This window comes from Rattus norvegicus, chromosome 1, assembly GCF_036323735.1.
Source record: "Rattus norvegicus strain BN/NHsdMcwi chromosome 1, GRCr8, whole genome shotgun sequence".
Lineage (NCBI taxonomy): Eukaryota > Metazoa > Chordata > Mammalia > Rodentia > Muridae > Rattus > Rattus norvegicus.
The window spans coordinates 176,360,148-176,385,587 of NC_086019.1; the positions used below are offsets into that span (position 1 = coordinate 176,360,148).

The 25,440-nt window shown below is 45.7% G+C and overlaps 1 protein-coding gene across 9 annotated transcripts in view; it reads left to right on the top strand.

Annotated features, from left to right (window-relative positions):
* Tead1 (TEA domain transcription factor 1) overlaps window positions 1–25,440 on the top strand; it is a 217,948-nt gene that overhangs the window by 132,973 nt on the left and 59,535 nt on the right. For 5 of the 9 annotated variants that reach the window (XM_063267472.1, XM_063267476.1, XM_063267458.1 and 2 more), the window contains exons 3-5: window positions 21,964–22,028; window positions 24,421–24,483; window positions 24,573–24,635. In XM_063267472.1, the coding sequence (XP_063123542.1) occupies window positions 21,964–22,028; window positions 24,421–24,483; window positions 24,573–24,635 (191 nt within the window). The remainder of the gene's footprint in view (window positions 1–21,963; window positions 22,029–24,420; window positions 24,484–24,572; window positions 24,636–25,440) is intronic. The other 4 variants (NM_001198589.2, XM_063267482.1, XM_063267467.1 and 1 more) reach the window with 3 other exon arrangements.

The window sequence follows — 25,440 nt, forward strand, 5'->3', positions numbered from 1 at the left end:
AAAAAAGTGAGCTCTTCACATCATACTATAGAGCTGTGTTTACGTTCTTAACCACTGCAAATACTCAAAGGCTTTTGAAAAACCCTTTTCTCTGGTCCCCATACTGTAGTAAGTGTGCAGTGGGCTGTGCTGGGCTGGGCATTTGGGTGTCTTTATCATTGAGGTTTGAATCTGTGAAGAAGGTATAGATACCTTGGGTTATTCTTGTGGGCCTGCCACACTGTTGATGACCTAAGAACAGCACAGTGTCCAAATGTCGCTAAGTGGTGACATCCTCCAGAATGTTTCAGGGAAGGCAGTGCCATGCTGCTACAGAAGCCAGGTTGTCATGGAGTGGTGCTGTTGAGCTCGAGGGCATCCTCAGCTGCATGCAAGCTCAAGGTGAGCCTAGTGAAACCCACAGACAGCCATCTTCTGGTTCTGCAGGCTGAAGCCAAAGGCAGATGCCTTTTCTGGAAGCCATTCTGCTCGCCTTTTCTCTGCATACTTCCTATGGTCCTCGCTCTGAGCAGAGGCCTGCCCCTTCCTTAACTCTCCCTTTTCCTGTAAAGGACACCATCCCTATCTGATCACAGCCCCTCTCCTTACATTTTCCTTCATCCTGAGCTTCCCAAAGTTATTCTCGGACCTGCACATGCACTCTCTTGATCCTATCCCCATACCCCAAAATGAAGGGGAACACAAGCATAAAACAGAAGAAACTCCCAAACTCAGTCCGGCCTCAGTGTCACCGGGATCAGTGTCTCTTCACTTTAATCTTTTTACCTCTGACATTGGCATGGTCCTTGGACCTCAGCTGTCCTCTGGAGTCAGTCATTCTGTCTCCAGAGGGTTCCTCCCAGTTCAGTCGCAGATACTCTGATTGTTCTCGCTTTGGTTTTTTTAGTGATAATGTTTTGTAATTAGGAAGCTTGGAGAGATGAGATCCACACACAGGCAATTACAGCGTTTCTCAGCAGAAAGAATGTGTGTGGCTCAAATTGGGAAAGTAGTGTTTGACAGAAACCACGTCACCACAGAGGCAGCTCATTGAAAAACAACAGACAGACAAACAAAATCCTCTGAATACTGTCATTCCTAAGTAAGCCCTTTTTGAAAATAGTATCTTCATTTCAAGTTCATTTAAAAAAAAACCCCACAAACCCACACACTTAAAAGAACCTTAAACTTAGTACTACCTGTTCTTCCTATTTCTGCTTCATTATTTCAGGGAAGTTGTTGATGATGTGCTCTCTGCTAGGTAGTGCTGGAAACTTGGGGATATAGAAGTTACAGAAAACACACTTGCTGTAGAGCAGCAGATGGGTAGACAAGTAAAATTTTGACACCAAGAACAACTGAGGCTTTGGAATCAGAAGGGTTCCTAAACAGCACCCAGGGAAGGCTTTATTTCAGCTGGTTCTCGGCAGGTGAATGGAGGCTTGCAGGTCGCAAGGAGTGCCGACATTCTCTGTAGTGTTCGTGATGTAGGATAGTGTGTGTTAGGGGCTCTAGTGATGAGTAAGAAGTGAGGGTGTCCACAGGCAAGACTTACTGAGAGCAGACAGAATGGTGAAGGCTGTGAAGCAGCCATGCTGGGTACGCAGCTGATGCTAGCTGTTGCCTGCCTCACTCTGAGCAACTCCCAGGCGAAGGGGGAGTGACTCGTATGAGATATTACTTACAGACTAGGAAACCTGCCTTTGAAACTTCTAGTGCCTGAAGTTCAGCGGCTCTAGGTAGTAGTGGTGCTGACATTTTATAACAGACACACACCCCTAATCATTACATATTGGCTAACATTTTACTATTGTCAAGCATTAGTGTCTTGCAATTTTCAAATGCTAATTTCTGTATAGGCTATTGATTGCCACAGAATACATTGATTTCCTTTTCCCTAAAAATTTTATGCAAGTAGTTCGGCAGCTCCTGGACATGCGAAGACATCTTCCACATGTCCTCAGTGCTCACACATGTTTGGGTGTGTTCCCTCCACTTATTTCCTCTACCCAAGAGGCTCTGCAGTGTCACCTCTTTCTCTACCTGCATACCGCCACTTAGTCACTTCTGGACTTCTTTTTTACATGCAGTGAGACTGAGAACATCACGAATTAGCAGAGGTGTCATGAGGAATGTTCCCCAGCAGCCTCACAGTGGCTGGTGCCCAGCATCACACTGTAGACTTTTGGACTCTAAAGACTATAACTTCGTTATTCCTTTCTCCATCCCCTGAGCCACCATTGCCTGCTTTCAGACCTCTTTCCTCCGTTCTGCCAGGCTTACCTTTTATTCTCTTGGGTTTGTTGTCAGCTATGTGACCTTGGAGTCTGCTCTGCTAGATTCTGCCCTCTGCACAGCCAGCTGCTTCCTGGAGAGCTCCTCGTGGATGGCTTTTCTTCTCAAGTTTGCCTACTCAAGATGCAACTCACTGTCTCTGCCACTGATCTTGCTTCCTTCTCCTGTGGTATTCTGTTTCCAAGAATTGTGGAGCTAAAAATACCAGTAGCCCCTGAGATCCATCCGTCTTTCCTCCATTCTTTCCCTTCCTTTTCTTAGTTCTCTTGTTTTGTTCTGTCTTACCTCGTAGTCTAATTTTGCATTCTAGAGTGGCCTGAAACTCACTGTTTAGCCACTGCTAGCTTTGAACTCACAGCTGTGTTCCTGTCTCAGCTTCCCAAATGCAAGGATTAAAGGTTTACACCACCTTGCTGATGTCGTTTCTTTGTACCTACACTGTAAGTCATACAAGTTAGTTCAGTCCCCCAATCTTACTTTCTCTATCATCCAGGTGTTTGGGCATTCCTTTCTTGACAACATCATCTGCATCGAGTCCCTATTCACAGGATGGAGTCTGACCTCCTACGTGGCTTTTCCAAAGTTCACCTTCTACTTTTCAGCAGAAACATTGTGCTGAAGATACTCAGGGAGTCTGGGACTCATCTGCCTTGCTTTTGCATGAAGCTATATAAGCACTCAGTTGCATTCTTGTAAAGATCTCATTAAATTGCAGAGAAAGTTCAGTCAGCATTCCTAAACTGTGGTAATTGTTTGTGGCGATGGTTCCCACTTAACTCTCACATGTTTATATTTGCATGAGTGAAGTGTCCATCTCTAATAGTTAATATTGGTTGTCAGCCTGACAGGATGAATCAAATCTCGACAGATCTGGAATTTCCAGATCCAGCCATTTGTAGTAGATAGACTCAGAGGACATGTGAATGGTTCTGTTCCTTGGGTTGGTGTCCTGTACAGGATAGACAGGAGGAAGCCAGTTGTGCTTCCTGGCCCCATTAGCTGTGAGGACATTTCCTCCACTTAAAATGCAGGTCCAACCAAACCCTTCATCTCTTAAGTTGCTTTTGTTAGAGCAATGAGAAGCTTTGTCAATTCAGAGTCTAAAGGTTGGCTGTATGCCCTTCATGAATTGAGACACCGACTCTATTAGAAATGGTGGTGCCCCTGCACATGACCCCTTGTGTGGAGTAGAACATGGTCTACATGCAGTGGTGCTCAGAATTCTGATATTTGACAGCACCATATCTTCTTGATGGTACCATTTTGACTTTCACAGAGGTTGGGATCGTGCACAGGAGAGACACTTCCTGTCCTTAAGCTGGATTGTCCAGAGACAGACATGTCTGAAATTGAATCGGAACACTCTTCCCCTTGTGATAATGACTGTAGCCACTTGCTGTCTGATAGAGCCGATTAACTTGAGAACCTGCTATATGTGAGGGTATCTGGTGGGGCACTACCCTATCCTGTGGTTACAGAGAGGGACTTATCAAACTAGGTTATTCAGAGATTTAAAAAAAACAGCCATTGTGCTGTGCTTTTTCCCCACCTACATTTGCTGTGCACTGTGACGTGCAAAGATGGGACTCCGTGGCTACAGAAGGACAGAAGGCCCTTCCTCTCTCCCCCACTCCCACCCCCCATAGCTGCCTTCTCCCAAGTCATGCCTCGAGTCTCAGTCAATGACTGCTGGTACTTGAGTCTTTCTATGGAGCACTGTGCTTGTGAAGGCAAGATGATTCCTGAATAAGGAGTGTGTTACCATAGACTCCATCTTCTCCAGAGCTTTTCATTCCCCCAAGAGAAGCTGGGGGTGGAGACTGTCGGTTCCATGATGTTTTATAGTTTGTTTTCAAATGATATCAGATGGTAGGAGCCTCCTTCCCCAAGCCTTCTGGGCCACTGGCATGGGAGATACATGTTCCTTGGTTTGCAGTATTGAAACACAGAGTTCAGAAGAAAATAAGAGGTTATTAATTCATGATCCCTAATAAAACGGGGACTGCTTTCTGGTGCTGTCTACATGTGTCTGGGGGAGAGTGTGCAAAAGCGCTCAGAAGTTACAGCAGCACTGAATTAGACCCAAGAAGAAACTAAAACTAAAAAGGTTAGCAACTTTGCCACAAACTAACACTGTTCATGGGAGATTTCTAGTCTGTACTTACCTGTAATTCTCTCCTCACACGGAGGAAAAGTGTATTTTTTAAGGTGTATTGTGAAAGAATGCAGATGTCAGGATTATAGATGTTAAAGAGTCAGGGCTCTGAAGCGGCCCAGGTTGGAAAGTAACCGCTATGCATCCATGGTAACTGAGTTTGGATTTTGAACACCCATATTAAAACTGGGCTCAGCCACTTGTTGACAATACTAAGGCTGGTGCAGAGGCATGGGGATTCTTGGAGCTGAATATGTGTGCCCCAGGCTCTATCTCAAAAATACGGCAGAGAGCAATTGAAGAAGACACCCAGTGCCAATGCACATAACCAGAGAGGGAGAGGGAGGGAGTGGGACGGAAGGGGGGAGAGGGGAGGGGCGCCAGAGAGAGTGAGCAGTGTGTTCAGATGTCTTTAGTCATTGAGTTCTGGTAAATCAGACTGTTGCCACCCCTCAAACCATCCCTGTAACACACAGAAAGAAAAACCAGACTAGCGTTAATCACAAGAGCCTATTATGTTCATATATAGCTTGTCATAACACATTATAATATTACAGCAAATACATTTAACTCATTGAATGTTCTCAGGAGGCTCCTAACTCCTTTCAGATTGTTCTCGGAGCCTCCTGCAAGGTCTAGCTGTAAAGCCTTGTGAACCTGCCAGGCCACGTTTGCCAAAGAGCAAGATTTAGAATTCCTCCTAGGGGCGGAGTGGGGTGGGAAGTCTCTGCACTGCTTGCTGGTACTTAAAAGTCTGTCTGGTTTTGTTAGCACCTGCAAACAGGAAGTTGAGATTTGAGGAGAAACTTTTGGCAGCATGCACCAAGCTTGCTGGAGAGCTAGAGTCTCTGTTACCATGGAAACCACACTGCCGCCTTCTGCATTAATGGAGAATTGGTGGACTTCCGGAGGCACTCATGTTCAGGCCTGTAAATCTTTCCGGAGAAATTAAGGTTGACTTTTAAGACATTTCTCCGTCTTCTGTCAGGCATCTCTTACCCCGGAGAAATGGTGTGCCGCTTCAGAGCCACTGGTTTCTGCCTGGCAGGAATGTCTGAAATCTGTTTCCTTTCCCTCATGTTTAAATCACGTTTATTCCCGCCCGCCTTGTGCCATGAATGATTTAAAAAGTTACTGTGCTGCCTATTGTAATTATGTGGGTTGAAAATAAAGGAAGAAGGAATGGGGCAGCACGCACACCCTGCTTGGAACACCTGATGCTGGAGGGTTGTTCTACCCTTGTGAACCTTTCCCGACTTGAACTGTTCTAAACTTTCCCTAACCCTTTGTTTTTTTCTCATTCCAGTGAGACACCTTAAGATAATGCCTCTGCTGCTTTTAAAGTAAACCAGCCTGATTTCACTAAGCAAGTCTTTTCATCCAGGCAGATGAGAAATACTTGCTAGTTGCTTTCAGCCCCCTGGACGCCCCTCCCCCACAGCCCCACTCCGTTTTCCCCCAGCTAATTGTTTATCTGGGAGAATGCAAATGGTGGTTTTAAGTCTTCTAAGTCATCCATCATGCCTGGCAGCCTCCATTGTCTCAGTTTTGGGTTTGAGCCAAGCCAGACTCTTTCTGTTGGTAGAGGGGGTGGGGTAGGGGATTCGTTCATGCTGCTCTGCCAGATCTGTTCTTGTAGAGCTGAGCCCTGGTGTGAGTCAGGGCCCAGCAGGCACGTCCATCCTCCCCGTGGATCGGGAAAAGAAACTAAGGGCTCCTCATTTTCTTAGGTCACATTAATAGGAAGTAGCTCCTCATTTCAAGTGGAAGAGGCGGGGCTTGCTCTCTGTCTGTGTCATAGTTCCTGCTAGCTTTTTAATGCATTTTTGTGGATGTAATAAAATACTGTTTATAGTCAGCTACAAAGTGAGTAATTACCATGCAGCCAATGAAATTCAATATAGGTTTGTCGCGGTTTTTTGAATTTTAATTAAACCAGTCTTCAAGTAAATGAGAAATGCTGCTGCTTTTGTTGTGACAAGTGACATTGACAAAATATTAATCTAATGATGTATTTGCATCCTCTAGTGTTTTGTTGTTTCAGTCTGTTCTTTCTAAAGTGCACAGGGAAGAGTAAGCTCTTTAAAACTACAGAAAATTATATCTCTTCCATGTATGGAATATTCCATCATTGATAACTTGCCAGCCACAATTGCATGTGTCTCTTTTATGGCACGGAAAAAATTTTATGTTTTTAAACCAGATGTCCCTGTGGTTCACTTTTTTTCATATCATTAAAACTGTAGCTGGGATAAATAACCAACGATTGACTACAAAGCCTAATATTAAGGAGTGACCAGCCCGCGTTCCTGTTACATCACTTCCTTTTTATCTTTATAAATCACCTTGTGGCTTAAAATGACATCTTGGTGGTGGAGTGGTATTCTTTTTATGAATGCATTATTTAAGTCATTTTCTTAACTTGAATTTAGATAGTCATCTGGAAAGAATGTAAACGTTTAAAATTGGATATTCTTTCTGTCAATTTTTTGTTCTTCCCCATGGGGCATGATTTTTAAAAGAGCAGTTTGATTTCAGGTTCTGTTAGTTCTGAGTCGTTATTACAAAGTAGATTTTATTCAAATGGTAAAGATCTTAACATTTTCTCATCCTTGGAACTGACTTGAAATCCAAAGGCTCAAGAGCGAACTCCCTTTGGGTCTTTGCTTTCCCCCGGGTTAGGGGTCTGCGACAAGTAGAACCGCTACTACTTTTCCTTGTTTGTGAGTCTGTCCGTAAACCCCACTGTTCACTTTGCATCAACCACCACTACCACCCTCAGATTGTGCAGGAGTAGGGGTTGTGTTTAGGGGTGCAGGACGATTGTTTCTGGACATCCAGGTATGGCAGCAGACAGACTGGCAAAGCAGCACGTCCGGGAGCATGTGCCGACTCAGAGCACCAGATCAACCCCAATATTTTTTCAGGGATGCTAACCCTCTTGTAACTGCCAAATTGGATTTGCCGCTGAATGAAGTATCAGCTGCTGTTGGACAAGGCCATAAAAGCCAGCCGGCTGGCCCCTTTGTAGGCGAGGCTTAGCCAACGATTGATATGTTTTAGCACTTTCAGAATTATTGTGATTAGGAGGAAACCATTCTGAATGAGAGAAAAGGGGGAAGGACTTACAGTCACAGCTGGTGAGCAGCATGTGTTTGCAAAGAGGAAGTCACCATTATGCTTTCTCCTGGTTCCTGCCCTCAGTGTGAGTGTGAGAGCTGGAAAAGAGGAAGCCCTGTCCCTGCTAGAGTCTTGCCCCGCAGCATCTGGAATGTTGTGGACTTGAGAAACCTGTGCATTTAGAGAGTTGACATCGAGCGAGGTGTGTGCATGCACGCAATACACACAGTGGCTAAGTGCACTGGTCTCCACATGTGAGTTAAGTCAATCAACTGTAGAGATTTCACTAGTAACAACAGAGTGTCCTGATTTCCCATACCTAGGCTTCTGTGACACACTTTGAAAATATGACTCTGTGTCACCTGGCCTCAGTGTTGCCTTGCAGGCTAACTGGGAAGACACAGGACCTGGTTTAGGCTGTCTGGGTATTGCAATATTTTGGGGTGACTTTTACACTGATCTTAAGCCAGCCACGAGGCAGCTCTGTGAGGGACTCATCTTTGTGCAGCTTTCCCAGTATTCCCAAATGCACATGGATCGGTTGCCTCTCTGGCAGTCCCCAAGGGCACCCCATTCCAGTTCAGAGTTTGTTCAGCAATACGACTCAGGAAAGAGGCTGGCTTGCCAGGTCCTGGGGAGAGCCGTTCCAAGCCTGTGAAAAGCACGGAGCATCCAGCAGCCGAGCCTGCTTACAGCTGGCCCTCCTGGCCCTCTGCTAGCTTTGATCTGCGAATCAGGCCGCACCGTGAATGCCCTTATTGTCATGTTCTGTGTACACAGTGTGTGAATTATTGAAAATAGGGAGGCCTGGGCCTCATCTGGTAGAGATTACAGTGCAGGCATGCTGGGCGAAGGTCTGTAATTGAAAATCCCCAGATGCTGTTTATTTGCCCTTTGTCACATGACCTGCAGCAGGAAGATTGTCTGAACAAAATGCTGCCTGCGTGGAGAGTAGAGCCTGCCATCCCCCACCCCAGAGCCTCCACAGGCGCAGTCAGTACACAGCTTAAACACCTGCCCGAAGGATTTTTAAAGGCTTAAAATAGATTCGCTCATAGCATTTAAATAGAAGGCATCTTGCTTGTTGGTTTAAACTGCTTAAGCGGTTGTTGACTTGTGGAACCTTCTATCCACACAAGGGTTTGCTGGATAATTTCACTTTGAGATATCTTTACAAAGCAATATTCAAGGCTAGAGCTATATAAGGATATGACTGACGTATGGGCTCTTGAGTGTAGTGGGTGAGCTCGCAGATGTATAGTCCTTCTATCTAGAGAACATTATGGATACCCAGAATATGGCCCCGAGGAGTGAGTTGATTCTTACCCGTCTGACCTGTTGTAAAGAAGAGATGCTTCCTAGAAAGCATTTTCTCAAAGGCTGACTTACCCTTTTTGTCTGATGGATTAAGGCAGGCTGATTCTTCTAAAAGCCGTGAAGGCCACCAGAATTTTAGTAAAGGGAAGCCAGATGCCCCAGTACAAGCCTCTCAGCCAACTTCTCCAGGCTCAAGACGGAAAGATAACTTCATGTACAATTTTCAACTCCAGCCTGGGCATCATAGGGAGACCCTGTGTCGGATGGATGGGTAGGTGGGTGGATGATGGTGGATGGGTGGGTGGGTGGAATTTGAAGGTACAAAGTTTTCTGAGTTCGTTCCACTAGAAAATAGAGCAGGCTGCTCATCCTACCTGTGACCCTCTGACTTAACTGCCTCTCAGAGGGGAAGGGATATCACAGATAGTTCAGCATTCCAGTCTTTCCACCCAGATCCTGTTGTACCTTAAGGACAGGAGCCCTGGCTTTCCCTTCTTCCGCCAGCACGGAGCTCTTTCATGTTCCCTGCTGCAAGAACACATCTGATTACTGCTTCTCATGCTCCTCGCTGTTCGTTGCCCTTCAGAATAAAAGTGTCCTAGGAAGGAAGGGAAACCAGCATCGTATGACTGCCATTCGTAGCTTCTCCTCAGGTTGCTGGGAGCCAGGAAGACTGGAAACAGAATATGGTCCCTGGCTTCATGAAACCCACAATTTGTCAAGGAAATTGGGCAAATCCATATACCATATCACTAGGCAGTTCCTGTGCAGTGCTCTGGGGTATCCAGAGAGGCAGGGTATCAGAGAGCCAGTCAAGATGTTCTAGGCCATGGTGTCTTAGGAACTTTGACATTATTGTTCAGCAGATTTGGGTGGATGGAGGCAGGAAAGAATGAGGTCTAGTCATTTTATCCAAAGGGAACAACTCCCAGCAGGATGTGGGATGTGTCACGGAAGTGTGTGCAGAGAGTGGCAGGTAAGAAGGCCAAAGGTAGTGAACACATCTAGGTTTTTGTTTTGTTTTGCAAGGTGAAGAGGATTATTTGTGGTACCTGTGTAATTAGAAATATAATAAGTGAGTGACTCTTCTGAATCTCAAATTCCTTCTAGAGAGGCGATGTATTTAAATGTGATCAGTCACTGTGTTAACAGGGAAGGACAATTTCCAAGCCTCTGGGTTTTCTCTAGCTTGGCCTCACAGGGCCTGGAAGCATTGTTAGGTCACATGACCCAGAGCCGGGCAACCTTGGGAGACAGCACTTGTGTCCCAGGCTGTACCTTAGCACAGCTCTCCCTCCGGCCATAGTTGGTCCATAGTAGCACTGCTTACCATCTTGCCTCAGTCTAGGACTCTGAGATTTATATAGCAAATTCTAGGCCAGCCAGGGCTACATATTGAGACCGTGTCTTAAAAAAAAATAAAGGCGAGATGGGGAAGGGTGGGAGAGAGACAAGAAGAAAGCAGCAAACTTGAGCTAGGTAGAGAGTGGGCCTGCCTGAAGTCTCAGCCCTGGAAGCAGACACACCCAGAGTGGGAACCAGTGCGTCAGTAAAGAGTCTCCGTGAAGACCAGTGGTTCTTAGCACTTCTCATGTGTGGATTTCACACTTCTCTAAGGCCAAATAGTTAACAAACAGACAGAGTGTTCTTAGCGAAGTTTTTCATTAACGAGGCTTTCCTGGGTTAATGTTGAGATTAGCTCTCCTTTTGGACTGGATCCCTGTTTCTGTGGCAGGTGGGGGGTGGGGCACGAGGAAGGAAGGAGCAAGTGGTGGCCACACTGGCAGTGTTAAGTCTCAAAAGTGTGCATCTCCTGAAATTGTGAACAGAAAGGACTTTTGAGTCCAGGTGATAATGCTACTTCCCAGCTTCCATGTCCTTGAGCTTTTTCTTTGTTCTTCCTCATACAAAAGGGAGGAGATTATTTAACTAATTTACCTAATTAAAAACAAAACGTGTTCTGGCGTGTGTGATTGGAAGGTGCTGAGTATGGGGCCAGAGGGGTCAAGGGGACTCTGTAGAGTCTCTGCTGTAGGAAGTGAGGAATGCAGGCACAGCAGGGCGCACCACATCCTGTTGGGTGCAAAGGAGTAAATAAATAACCCATTTCATTTCTGCTGCCTTTGGACCACCTGCGAGACACAAGGCAGTTAGGACAGGGGAGAACGGCTACACGTCAGCCTAGACAGGCATGGAAAACAGAGTCGCCATGTGGAGAAGCTCCCTCATCATCCTTTAGCAGTAGAAGATCCCCTGTACTGGAATGCTGTGAGGAGGACCAAGTGTTTTCCTCAGAGTTGACACCGGAAGGGTATTCCTGTTACGTTTCACATGGCTTTGATGGCTTAGCGCAACTTACTGGATAGATTTATGTGGCTCCTGGTTTGAGGAACACAGTCCATCATGGAGGGAGGGGCAGCATCGTGGCAAGAATGCCTCAGTGCTGTTCCTTTTTTTTTTTTTTTTAAAGATTTATTTATTTTATGTATGTGAGCACACTGTCGCTGTCATCAGACACACCAGACAGGGGCATCGGATCCCATTACAGATGGTTGTGAGCCACCATGTGGTTGCTGGGAATTGAACTCAGGACCTCTGGAAGAGCAATCAGTGCTCTTAACCGCTGAGCCATCTCTCCAGCCCTCGGTGCTGTTCCTTAATGGTCCTGACCTGAATCAGAGATGGGGCAAGGGATAGGGTTGGGATGTAACCTCATATCCCTTCTACCCCCTCAACCCACTTTCTTTTTTTTTTTTTTTTAAATATTTTATTTATTATATAGGAGTACACTGTAGCTGTCTTCAGACACACCAGAAGAGGGCATCAGATCTCATTACAGATGGTTGTGAGCCACCATGTGGTTGCTGGGATTTGAACTCAGGACCTCGGGAACAGCAGTCGGTGCTCTTAACCACTGAGCCATCTCTCCAGCTCCTCAACCCACTTTCTTAATGAGACCCCACAACGTCGTCATCTGGGGATCAAGTATTATGATGTACCCATTAACAGAACCCAATATAAACAGATGTGAGCCTGAAAGAGTTGAAAGGGACTATCAGGACCCACTTCGTTCTGAAGGCCCTAGAGAGGAGTATGTTCAGATCACCTACAAGGAAGGGAAGAAGAGCTGCAAGACTAGGATGATGTGTTGCCTCTCAGGCTGATTTACCAGTGGCAGTTAAGTCATCATCGTTCCTCCTGTGCACTGAGTGACTTGTTTTGAACTCAAAGTTCTTGTGTCTCTCAGTTTGCTTTGTATGTAATCCCATGATCTTCTTGGAGGGGATCTCCCGCTACCTGAGTCACCACTCATACCCCCAACCTCTACTCCCATATGCCATGACCTGTGTGTTTCTCATGGCATTCTTTGAGAAAACACACACTGAGGTGGACCTGGATGGATTTTGATCGACAGTCCTGTTTTTATCTGTTACCCTGACAAAAGTTAATTAAGGAGAAAATAAGCTTATAAATCCAGATTTTAATCCATCGTAGCAGGGACGTTAAAGTAGCAGGACTTTAAACAGCTGGGCCCATCACCTGCACAGTAATTTGCTTGCTTCTCATCTCTCAGTCTCTCTACTCCTAATCAGTCCCGGACTTTGTGCATAAAAAGTGGTACCATTCACTGTGGTGTGGACCTTCCTACAGACATGAACCACAGGCCAACCCAGTATAGATAGTCCTCCCTCACTGAGATATTCTTCTCGGGTGTTCAGTTGAGTTGACAATTGGCACTAACTGTCTTCCTGTCTTGGTGCATAGTGAAGCTGTGAATAACTTGAACAGCAGGGTGGTAAAGAGAATTAAATGATGGTGGGAGGGTGCCATGAAAAGGGTAAGTGGGGGAGCAGATGGCGACACAGTGTAAGACACCCCGCTAAAGAGATGGCAGAGCCTTGAAGGTCTTGAAGCTGTGGATTGGCTATCCCACGGCCATATTGTAAGCCCCGGTCAGTGAGGCACGGATAGTGCATTGAAGCACTGAGGGGAATGCTCGCTATCCGTTGGGGGGTTAAGAAGGTGACTGGTATGCCTTCATTGCTTCATAATGAATTAGCTGTTAGAAGCTATCTTGCCTTTTATTCTTCTACAGAGCTGTGATAGCATTGATTGTGTGTATGTAGAATCAGAACTGTCACGCTCAGCTCACAGCAGTCCACGCTTACCTGCTCTTCTGTAATTCCATGCAAAAGTATTATAAGCTTTCTTACTCCCAAGATGAAGGTATTTTATGGGGCTATCGTTTGATAATGCTGTCAAGGTGGTGGACCGATGACATTCCCAGGAAGCTAGAGCTTGAGTAATTACCAGTACTTTTAAAGAGATTCTAGAAGAACTGAACTTCTAAGTGAGCAGGGGTCTATCAACCTTCTCTGTTTACTCTCCTTTCAAGTGTGAGCTGTTCTCCTGTACCCTGAATGAAGAGACCGGTCATCTCAGGGAACTTCTACTAGTCCGTTTTGTAGACCTTTAGCTCAGGAACATGCAGTGCTAGCACCCAACGACCTAGGAAGGTGCCCTGGCCTTTCCTGGTGATTTTCCATGTCGGCACTGGGTTTTGGTCAATGATTTATATTGGAGATTAACTGAGCCATTGGCTTAGCTACTTCCTCCTTGATGGTGCTCTGGGACTGATTGAAATTCCCCCTTTTATGAAGTCACCTGCTCACACTGATCCTGCATCCCTCCCATGGAGCCATTCACTCCACCTTTGGTGCCTACCCATTGCCTGCCTCGGAACAGTGAGCAGAGAACTTCCTGCCTGGTGTGTGTGGGGAGGTGGGGTGTTTGAACTATGCAGAAAGCCTGGTAATCAGGAAGAGACTCTAGGCACCTTGTGAACACCCAGTAGGACCCAGCCAGGTCCTCTTGGGGGATTCTTTAAATATTATAAAGTCCTTTAGGTAGCATTGCTTCTCTCCTGTGCTGCCTGTCCTCCATCAAGCACACCTACTTGGGTTTGACCAGTGAGTGTCTTCCCCACTTGCTAGACCGCCCCCACTTCCCACTATGCCAGGACACGTTGCAATGGTGGTAGTGGCTAATTAATTATTAAGCCTTGAAGTTAATAAAGAAAGGCCAGTGACTCTAGCCAGGTCCACAGGCGCACATACCCCAGACCTCTGCTGAGCTGGTAACACTTGGCTCCTGCAGTATCCCCTACTCATGTGCCTTTTGTTAGCATTCATCATTTAAATTCATTCTCTCTCTCTCTCTCTCTCTCTCTCTCTCTCTCTCTCTCTCTCTCTCTGTGTGTGTGTGTGTGTGTGTGTGTCTCTGTCTCTCTCTGTCTCTCTCTGTCTCTCTCACACACACACACAAACATACCTTTTATGTAAGTACACTGTCATTGTCTTAAGACACACCAGAAGAGGGCGTCAGATTGCATTACAGATGGTTGTGAGCCACCATGTAGTTGGTTTTAGGTTAGCTTTTCCTTCTCGTTTAGATGAATTCCAGCTTAGTGAAAATGAATCCCAGGGCTAGAAGCTATATTAATACCATCCTGTTTGAGAAAATCCCTCCCCACTCCCCAATCCCCGCACGAGTCCTCTGTCTGTGCTGTGTGTTGCTGCTGGCATTGGAGGATAGAGCTTCCATCGAGCCTCTCTTCCCTCAGCCCATGGCCATGGTCCTCTTGGAAAGCTTCCCACTGCCTCTTCCTTGGCCTAATGGTACTGGTCCATGAGCAAATGTCTATAGGGATGTTTATGTCCCATCTGAGGGCATGCCCACTAGCACTGAGTGCTGGGTAAGGCTGCCACAGAAAACCTGCATGCTGCTATTTCAAAGGCTATGGGTGTCTAGAGAAGGGAAGGTCTGGTCACCTTGTGTCAGGTCAAAACTCTGGGAAGATGGTGCCATCAGATAGGTAGATGGACTCTAGATGTGCAGAAATCGGCAGGGACACTCCAGGTACATAGGAAACTTAACATGTTCTTAGAGAACATTCTAGTAACCTACTAGAGCCCTTTGGGCTAGAACAGGATTTGGGGTGGTATCACTAACCCTATAGCTGTACCCATGGGCCAGTGCCTTAATGATAACAGAAAGGTCAGATACAGCTTACATCCCTGCTTTCCATACTTCTGTGTAGCTAATAGGAGGATGGGAGTGGGGGTCATCACATAGGTCCACTGTGGTGGGGGACCTCACATAGCTCTTCTGGACATTGAAAGGAGGTTTGCTTCCAGTACTGGGCCAGAGCCCTTTCCATACGTGTGAGATTCCCAGAGCCTTGCCTGGAGTTGGGTTTACTTGAGGCTGACTGCAGCTGGGAAGATCTACATTCTGTCCTCCCTGGCAGACGACTCCATTCAATAACAAAGTGGCTCTTGCTCCTTAAAGCTCAGTGTCTCTGGGCTACAATTTGTAGCCACAGACCCTGCATTTTCTGAGCCTCAAACAAGACCTCGAGGCCACTTTCCTTTGCATATACAGCCCACAACAATGTTAACCAGTCTCCTCTGGGTTTAGAAGCTCGGTATGAACTCTACTTTTAAGCCAGAGGCAGGACTGCTGTCAAACATTAAATTTAGAGATCTAAGGGCTGGGGAGGGTGGTGTGGTCGGCTAAGCAAGCTGTGTGAGTTGTGACCATGCCCTCCTGTCTATAAGAGAAGTAAGCTCAGTGTGTGTGTGTGTGTGTGTGTGTGTGTGTGTGTGTGTGTGTCACCCAGGAGTTGTGACATGAGGCGACATTTAATAATGAAATATGACATGGCCATTCAACTCTGTAAGCTCTCAAGGAGCAGAGTTGTATTAGGAATGCTGTGTGTGGCCTGTGGCTTCCCAGACAAGCACAGAGAGTAGCTTAGCAAGCTCAGGGAGTCTGAGGGCAGCCAGTGTGATCTTTTCTTTTTTAATAAAAAACAAAAAAAACAAAAAAACAAGAGTTCCTAGATGCCACTTGTTTTTTTTTTTTTTTTTTTTTTGGTTCTTTTTTTTCGGAGCTGGGGACCGAACCCAGGGCCTTGCGCTTCCTAGGTAAGCGCTCTACCACTGAGCTAAATCCCCAGCCCCCTAGATGCCACTTGTTAAGAAAAGCTTTTATCTGTCCACAGTGGTCTTGTCATTCTTGGTAATGATACCTTCATTCAGGTATTCCAGAGAAACTTTAGATGCCTTCATGTTACAACAAAATAACCTGTCTTGGTGACTGGGGAAAGCAAGCAAGAGCCTGTGGTACCTTACACACTGTTAAGCTCAGCTCTTGAAAAGTGGAAAAGGAGGTTTAGGTTAAAGTTCAAGGTCACCGTTGGCTACATGAGGTCCTGTCTCAAAAACCTTAAAGAAACAGGAGATTAGTTATATCTTGACTATCCTGAATCTTATTATCTTATTGTAAAATTTCAGGTCTACCTCATGTGAAAGGTTGTAGTTAGAACTAGCCCCTCCCCCAACACACACACACACACACACACACACACACACACACACACACACCTACCTTTTTCACATGTATTACATTCTCCACAAGCTAGTCATTAAGAGGAGCATTTATTTTAAGCATGCATGGGTTTCATGTATAGATATGGGTCCTGCCCACAGTTTACAAGATGCTCCACTTATATAATTAGGTATTGCAAAAAAAAAAAAATCTCAGAAAAATACACAATTCAAAGCCATGATTGCTTCCAAGCATTTCTATGCAGAATCTATGTGGGGTACAATGGAAATTAAGTTTACCTTGTGGAAGTCAGTTTTACAAGGTAATGTCATGGGATCATGTGCCTGTGCATGGTGGCAGGGGATGGGGGTGGGGTGGCAGAGCAGAAGCCAGAACAAGCATTTCTATTGGCCAGTGTTCTCATTGACACTGGGTGTTGTCAAAGACCTCAGAGAGCAGACTGGTCACCCTTCCCAGTTACTGCATCCTGGCTCTTGAATCAGAAACTTACACAGTTCAAGTTGAGGGTTGTGGGTTTTATAGACCCACTGTGCTTTGAGAGAAGGTGTAAGTGGGGGCTGTGGTGATAGCTTCACGAGCTGAGTTTCCATACCTGGAACCCCCATTTAAACAAACAACAAACATGTTTTGGGGCAGAGTGAGTGGAGCAGACACAGGAGGACTGCTGGGGCTTGCTGGCAAGCTAGCCTAGGTGTGAAATGGAGAGCTGAGCTCAGGTTTAAATGAGAGAAAATAGATGAGATTGTGACTACAGTACAATATGAATTCTCTGGCCTCTGAATGGAAGCACTTGTAAGACTAGGTGTGTGCATGCACGTGGGTTGAGGAACTACATGTGTGTACGCACTCACTCACCAACACAAAAGAAAGAGAAGTAGCACTCAGGATGTCCTGTTGAGGTCACAGAGAAACACAGACATTTGTAATGCCACCCTAGTTCCCCTAGTAAGTCAGAATATTTTGATTTAGGGGGAGATTTAGAAATAAATGTAGAGGGGGCTGAAGAGATGGCTCAGTGGTTAAGAGCACTGACTGCTCTTCCAGAGGTCCTGAGTTCAATTCCCAGCAACCACATGGAGGCTCACAACCATCTGTAACAGATTCTGGTGTATCTCAAGACAGCTACAATGTACTCGTATACATTAAATAAAATATTTTAAAAAAAAGAAATAAATGAAGAAAATTAAAAAAATTTTAAAGTCAGAAGTTTTAATAACTTTTTTAACTTTTAATAACTTTTAAACTCAACCATAAGGTGTCTATTTTGGTGTAAAGGATTTCTATTTGCTATTTTCAAATAATTATTTAAAATAAGTTTTATCAGCTCATGCCTTTAATCCCAGAAGTTGGGAGACAGAGGCAGGTGGATCTCTGTGAGTTTAAGGCCAGTCTGGTCTACAGAGGATTTAGGACAACCAGGGTACACAGAAATGCTCTGCTGTGACACCCCCATTCCCAATAAAAACGATCAGGTTGGTAGATTAGCTCATGCTTCCCCTTTAAACCATACAGCATGGTAATTGAATTAGATGGAGTGGGTTGAAGTCACACAGGCTTACAAGCCATATTAATATTAGCACATTCCTAGCTAGAGAACTGCTAAGGCGTCTATGCATTCTCTTGGGGAAGACACTCTCTTCATAAGTTAAAACAGGCAGTTTTAATATCTAAAAGACATAAATTCTGGAGCAGAGCATGAAAGATAAAACCCAGGCTTTGTGAAGTGGCCCTGATTATCTCTGCAGCAAGGATGCGAGAGTAAGACCATGAGCTTTCTTAGAATTGTAATACGGGATCTCTGCGTAGCCCAAGCAGGTACTCTCCATACTTGGCTTAAAGTAAGCTTTCAGCGAAATGACCAGAAAGGCGTACTTAGCACATCCCTTCGTTAAGGATGTGGTTTAGAAGAAGTGACCTTTAGAATCGCTTTTCAGTGTGATTAAAGTGCAGTGCCATTTGCATAGGCTCTGGGGATCTTGCACACTTGCTGCGCTCCCAGACTTCTTACTTCTTCAGCCTGGTGCTCTGAGAAATCGAAAGTCTTTATGTTGGTTTCATGTCACTTCTCCTGAGCCATCTTTTCTGTATTCACAGATAATAAGCAAGTTTGGGGCAAGAGCCTCTTTTGTGCCACCTGGACAAGATCCAGATGAAATTGTGTTTTGCACAGAGCTCTGGCCACTCAAACAGCCCCGAATGGCTGCCCAGAGAGGGCCTGGGGCTGGAGAGTACTCAGTTGATCTGTGGACATTGTCATTCTGGTCTGGTTCCTGGTAATTAGGCACTCCTGGCTGGTCTCGGCTGTCAGTGAGCCTTTATGACAAATTGCGAAATCTGCACAGCCTTCTGAGAGATGGACAAGTAGGCCCGATGACACTACAGGGGATATTGGCAGCGAGCAGTTTGAAAGGGGATGCTCGCTGAAGCCATCCCCAAGCTGAGTTCAGAAGCCCATCTCTTCTAAATGCTCAGGAAAAGGTACATTCAGTTACAGAGTTGAGATCTGAAAAGATTTTGACAGGCTGGAATGATAGGCTCAATTTAATAGGGTGAAATGGGAGTAGAAATAAATGGAAAGCTTTATCTTGGGGGCTTGAAAATACCAGCAGATTTGAATGGACGAGGAACAGGGTGAGGGTGTATGTGAGGAACAGCCTCTACATAGTGCTTACGTCATTTTCAACTCCAGTCCTTGGGGACCCGACAGGCCTTTCTGGCCTTTGTGGGCATGCATATCATGCACAGACATGGAAACAAAACACCCATACACATACAATTTTAAGGTGATAGGTACACCTCACAGCAGGACCATTTCTAGCTCTGCATACTCTTCTGAAAGGAAGGTAGACAAGGACAGACTAAGGATCCAAGAAGATCCCTGAAAGACAGCTAGACATCTCTTAAGAACACCTAGAAGAGTCTAAAGATGAAAGTTAGAAGAAACCCTGTGTAAGTAGGACCTTTGTCTTGTAAATCTGCTTTAAGATCCAGCAGGCCTCTTCACCTGTTCTAAACATGTTGGCTCACGCTTGGGGGTGTTTTATGGTTTCAGAAAAAAGAGCCGGTAACCCAGGAGTACTTTTGCGGTGCCAGGACACCTTTGTCTTCTGTGCTCCGTGTATTCTGTGAGGTCCTAAAACAGGCAGCTGATGGGCTCAGGTCCCTGTAAGGATATGAAGTTTTAGGCTGCAATGAGTTGTCTGAATCACGGCATCTCTGAGCATAGTTTGGTGTGTTCTGTCAGGGCAAGGGGTCAGCTGCTCACCAAGGCAGGAGTGTTGTCACTGACTCACTGGGGCAGTGTATATGTTAGTGATTTCTGTCTATTTGATCAAATAACTGACAGAAACAACTTGAGGGAAGCAGGATTTGTTTTGGCTCACAGTTTAGAGGGCACATCCCTGGTAATAGGAAAAGCTTCGTGCTTGGCTCGCCTTAGTTCTTTGTGGTTACAGTGCCTTCAGGAAAGAGACAGCATTAGGTTTTAACCCTCAAAGCCTGCCTTTGCTGACCTCATCCACCAGCTAGAGTCCATGTCCTTAAGGCTATACAACCTCCCTAGACAGTGCCAGTGGCTGGGAAACGTGTTCCAACGTGAGAGCCTTTGGGGAGTATTTCACATTCAAACCAAAGCACTCTTTTTCTTACATTACTCTGTGCCCAGCAAGGTGTGGACTGTCCAGGACAGTTGTATAAGAGAAAACAGTTCCTGTGCTATTCAGGTGTGCAATGTGTCTGGAAAACGAGACACAGAGTACAAGCTCTGTAGACAGTGCCTTGACAATTCACGTGCATGCTAAGAGGGGAAAGACCGGAACTTACTGCTTCCATAGCTCTGGTGTTTTGTTACATGCTGAACAGGACAGGGAGACACTTGCCAGAGCGATTGCCTTTACACCTGATCTTGCCTGTGGGACTGATTAAAGATTATGAACTATAATCTGAAGCTGTGTGGGATAGAGTGTGTATGTTCCTGTAACAGTTGATGAAGCGGTGTGGTGTAGAGTGTGTATGTTCCTGTAACAGTTGAAAGTGACTCATTGGACCACTCTTAGAAGGATCCACATCTTCAGGAGTGGGTTTTCTTTCTTCCGGTAGCTTTGTGGTACTTTTGGCCTCTTCAGCTTCTTGGGGGGAATGCTTTTTCTCTCCCGTCATAACTGTTTAAAATTTCAGTTTGCTAGCAGCAAAAGAATGAAAAGTTTTTCTGTTCAGATGTTTTTTTCTTGGCTCAAGGTTACAAGACTTGGAGAAGGTTGAGTCACTCGCCCCAGCACACAGGCATGCGAACAGTCTTGTGTGTAGTTAGCTGAGGGTGCAAAGACCACATTTTGGATCTTGTGCTTCCATACTGTTGAGCTTCCTTTGGCTGCTGTATTTGGCAGCCATGAGCTTGGCTTTCTTGTGTCTGTAATGAGGTGACCACAGGGAGAAGGCTTGGATGAAGAAGAAAATGGCCATTTAGAATTAACGACTCAAACAGAAGACCTGGGTTCTCCCAGACTCAAAAATGTGTGTGTGTGTGTGTGTGTGTGTGGGGTGTCTGTCTGTCTGTCTGTCTGTCTGTCTGTCTGTCTATCTCCGTATGTCTCCCCGTGTCTCCTTTCCAATTCAGCAGTTTGATATGCAAGCAAACCAGATCACACAGGCTTGTTTGTTTGATCATTTTGAAACAGGGTTTCTCTGTGTAGCCCTGTCTATCTTGGAAATCACTCTGTAGACCAGGGTGGCCTCTGAGATCCTCCTGCCTCAGCCTCTTGCGCTCTGGGATTAAAAAAAAAGTATGGTCATCATGCTTAGCTATACTGGCATTTTCTTAAAAGACATATTTCAATCTCAGTGGAGGTTCTTATCTTATTTTCCTTAGTAAATATTTTTCCAGACATTGTGCTGTTTTTCTGTCAGGAATGAACTGAAAAAGCTCCAATTTAAAAAAAAAAAAAAGAAGAAGAAGAAAATGAAAACAAATCAAGGCCTCACCTTGACCAGGCTGGTCTGTAAAGGTGCTGAGCCTCCTGCCTCTGCCTCCTAAATGCTGGCATTATGGGTGTCCAGCACCATGCTTACTGCCACAAGCAATTCTCCCACCCATTCCAATGAAAAAGCCTGCCTTTTATTTTTGTTTTGTTTTTTTCTTTTTTTCAGAGCTGGAGACCGAACCCAGGGTCTTGCACTTGTTAGACAAGCGCTCTACCACTAAGCTAAATCCCCAACCCTTTTTTTTCTTTTGTTTTTGTTTTTTTCTTTCCTGCCTTTTCTTTTATGATTTGTTTTTATTTTATATATGAATATTGTGTCCATGTGCATATATGTATGTGCTCTACCTATGTAGGTGTCTATGGATACCAGAAGAAGGTACCAGATCCCCTGGAACTGCAGTTTCTGATGGTCGTAAACCACCATGTGGGTGCTGGGAATTAAACTCAGGACCTCAGGAAGGAAGAGCAGCCAGTGCTCTTAACCTCAGAGCCATCTCTGCGACCTCAGCGATTTCGACTTCTTGGATCATGTTTCTGTTCTTAGCTTTGAGGGCTTTTGCTTCTTTCTTCATTCTTTTTTTTTTTTTTTTTTTTTTTTTTTTTTTGGGTTCTTTTTTTCGGAGCTGGGGACCGAACCCAGGGCCTTGCGTTCTTTCTTCATTCTTAAGTAGGTCCTGACTCATTGTAAATTGTTTTTTCTTGCAGGTAGAAATGAATTGATAGCCAGATACATCAAACTGAGGACGGGAAAGACAAGGACTAGGAAGCAGGTACAGTACCCGCCTGCAAGGTTTGCATGTCAGCGAATGGCCCGGAGACAGTGGGCTGCCTTGGCTGCTGTGCTTTGGCTCTAGGAGCCCTAGTCCCAGTGCCCTGTAAGGAGTCTGTGGTGTGTAGTGGTTTTTCTGTGGCCCAAGCATGTGCTACTGCACTGTCATACACACGTGGGAAAGTTCCCTGCCAAGCCAGTGTCTGAACTTCCCCTTGCTGTGTTTTCAATCCTGTCTTTCCCCCCTCCACCTCCCTAACATTTGCCAGAGTTGCAGAAGGCTGCAGGTGCACTCACCCTGGCAAGCAAGAGATTCGGAAGGTCTGTGCATTTTAATTCCCTGCAATGGCTATGTAATTACCATGCTTTCAATGAAGTCACACCAGTGGCCTTTAGCAGTGGCCTAAACTCAACACTGAGCAAGCGATACACTTCCAGGGCACTGTGGCTTCTTTAGCAATGGCTCTTTGTCAGCCTCTGCTGTGGCTGTGAAGCAGGTACACGTTTTAAATGCCGCAGAGCAGTGATGGGAGTTCTTTTCTGACGCTGGCCAGGGTTCTGCCTTCCCTGGTTTTTCTGGACACAGAGCAGCCCAGATCTCTAATGTGACCAAGTTCACAAATGAAATGGGTCGGAAATCAGTCTCTAAAAACAGAAAAGGAAATGAAAACAAACAACCGATGTGATGGGTGGGCCCATGACAGGAAAACAGTTATTTCTGAATGTTAACCTATGTGCACAGCACAGGGTTAGGCAGCTGCAGCTGACTAGATATGGTGGAGTGTACCTCCAGTCCCAGCTACTTGGGAGTCTGAGGCCTCAGGATTTTTGAGCCCTGGAGTTCAAGACCACTTGGATAATATAGAGACTTCATGGCAGAATAATTAACGTGAGTGAGGCAAGGGGCTATAACTGAATCCTGAGTGCAGTCAATTCACCTGTGTCTCTTCAAGGTTGACTGGCATTAGGGTGCCCCGGTGGGGGTGGGGAGGAAGCCTCCTTTCAGGAGTCTGGATCAGGGGGCTGGGCTGTGCCTCAGAAATGCTGCCCATGCTGGCCCCGTGCTGAGTCAGCAGAAAGGGGTGGCCTCCTGCCAGTGGAGGCAGGCAGGCACTGTCTGCTGCAGATGCACCCAGCCATGGCCCTCATCAAGGCAGAGAATCAGAAGCGATTCTGGGTGCAAATGAGTAACAGCGGGAGCCAGATGAAGGGGCAAAGAGGATGGGGGAGCCCTGCTTTCCTAGAAACGGGAAGAAAGGGAATTATCAAAACTCAAAAGATCTTTAATAATCTGGAGTCACTGGAGAGTTAGAAATAAGATGACTGCCACAAAGCCCAAGTCTCTGAACTTGTAATGAGAAGGTTCAGAGTCTCCCAATGCAGACAACAGGCTCTCTTTCCATCGCAACTGCCGAACTGGCCTGCTGGCCGGCAAGCTCTGGTCACTTGCCCAGTGACCCCTTCATTGGGGGCTCTTCTAAGTCTAATCACCTCCCACTGAAATCGATGCAGTTTTGCTTGCCCAGTGGAATCACTGTGTGTTAGAGGCCCGCCTGGCAGCGTTTCCACACCCAGCATCCCCCTGGGGGTGCCTGTAGACCTCAGTTGGCGACACCTCTCCAGTGTTGTTCAGCAAAGCTGAGTGGCTTCAGACCAGATTTTTAACTGGCTGGCTGGTTGTACTCACACATTTCTTTTTGTAATAATATGCAGATCCACTTGGCTCCCAGTTGATTTCCAAAAGACTGGAAGGATTAAAAAATTTGAAGGGGTCGGGGTAGGGAGGCTCTGCTAACCGGGTCCCGGTTTTCTTTGAGCTCTAACTTGCCAGTGTTATTTCAGCGCTTGCCACAGAACCAGGAGGTCAGAGTCCAGAGCGAGGCCTCGGCTTCCGTTCTGTAGAGCATGCTAATTTAGGGCGGTTACCTCTAAATCGAGAAAGGGGGATTTTTTTTTCCCCTTCTGATACCAAGAAGCTGTAAATATTTTCTTTTATCTCTATCCCCGCCTTTTAAAAAATTTTTATAAAGAAAGCACCCTTCGTCTCTCCTCTCTCGGCTCTCCAAATGAGGTTTCCCCCAGCACCCACCTGTCATGTCTCCTGGTGGGAACTTGGAGGTGTGAGCCCACGCTAACTTCTGAACCAAGTCACAGCAGTGAGGACCCTGTCCTTAGAGCTTTGGAGTTGAGTGCTGGGGGCTTGGTGTCTGGCTGGGACTGTATGTTCCTAACCGCAGAGCTTCGTTGAGATGCAAATAACCTCCCCTCCCCCACCCCTCCCAAGGAATAGAGATTTTATATTTGATTTCCTTTTTTTTTTGTTTTTGTTTTTTGTTTTCTTTTTTTCTCGTTTTGTTCCCACCCCACCCCCTGCATAAACCCGAAAAATGTAGGTGTCTAGTCATATACAGGTCTTAGCAAGAAAGAAAGTTCGAGAAATTCAAGCCGCCATTAAGGTACGTCTGGCTTGCCCAGTTGTAGGGGGCTTTTCATCTCCATGGTTACAGGCTTTTCCTTTGTTTTCCTCCCTTCCCCTACCCTGCAGGTGTCTAGTCACATTCAGGTTCTTGCCAGAAGGAAATCTCGTGATTTTCATTCCAAGCTAAAGGTATGCGCTTTTCTGCTTTTTGGCTCGTGGTTGCTATGCACCTCACTTCCTGTTTTCCATGGTGACTGGTGAATGCCTGGTGCTGGGATTCTTGTAACCTAGCTTCCTAGCATGTGAGGGCTGTTTACATCTCTTTGTGTCTAACTCTCTGTTTCTGTCCTGGCCTCACATTAAACTCTGTGTGTGTGAGTGTGTGCAAGTTCCCAGTAACAATGCAATCGCAGCAGAGAGCTGATCTTGATAACTTCAGCACAGAAATATGATTAAAAGAAAAAGAAAAGAAAAAACGTCTTCTAATAACTGTCCTGGGCTAGCAGTTTGTCCCCAGAGAAACAGCTGGTGTCTAGTATACCTAAAAAACAAAAAAGAACTGAAAAGAAAGAAGTTCTCTCAGAGGTATTGTGAAATGACGTTTATAATCCAGTTACCATGAAGACTGGGGAGCCAGCCCAGAGAGCCCTGGTTCACGTCCCAGAAGCCTTGTGGCAGCTCACAGCGGTCTGTAACTTCAGTTCCAGGGGAGCCAATGCCATTTTCTGGCCTCTGCCAGCAAAACACACATACACATTAAATAATAATAATTAAAAAAATATATTTTTATATGACTCTCCAGCATATCTTCCACGTTGTCTGATAAGCTGGTTGTTTTAGTGGGTCTCCTTAGTAGAGAAGTGTAAACCAGGCGTGGTGACTTATACCTGGGATCCCAGTAGGAAAGAGGCAGTCAGGGAGGGTTGCCACAATTTTGTAATGAGACACCATCTTGAAATTACAGAATAGAGCGCTGGCATGGTACCTCACGCCT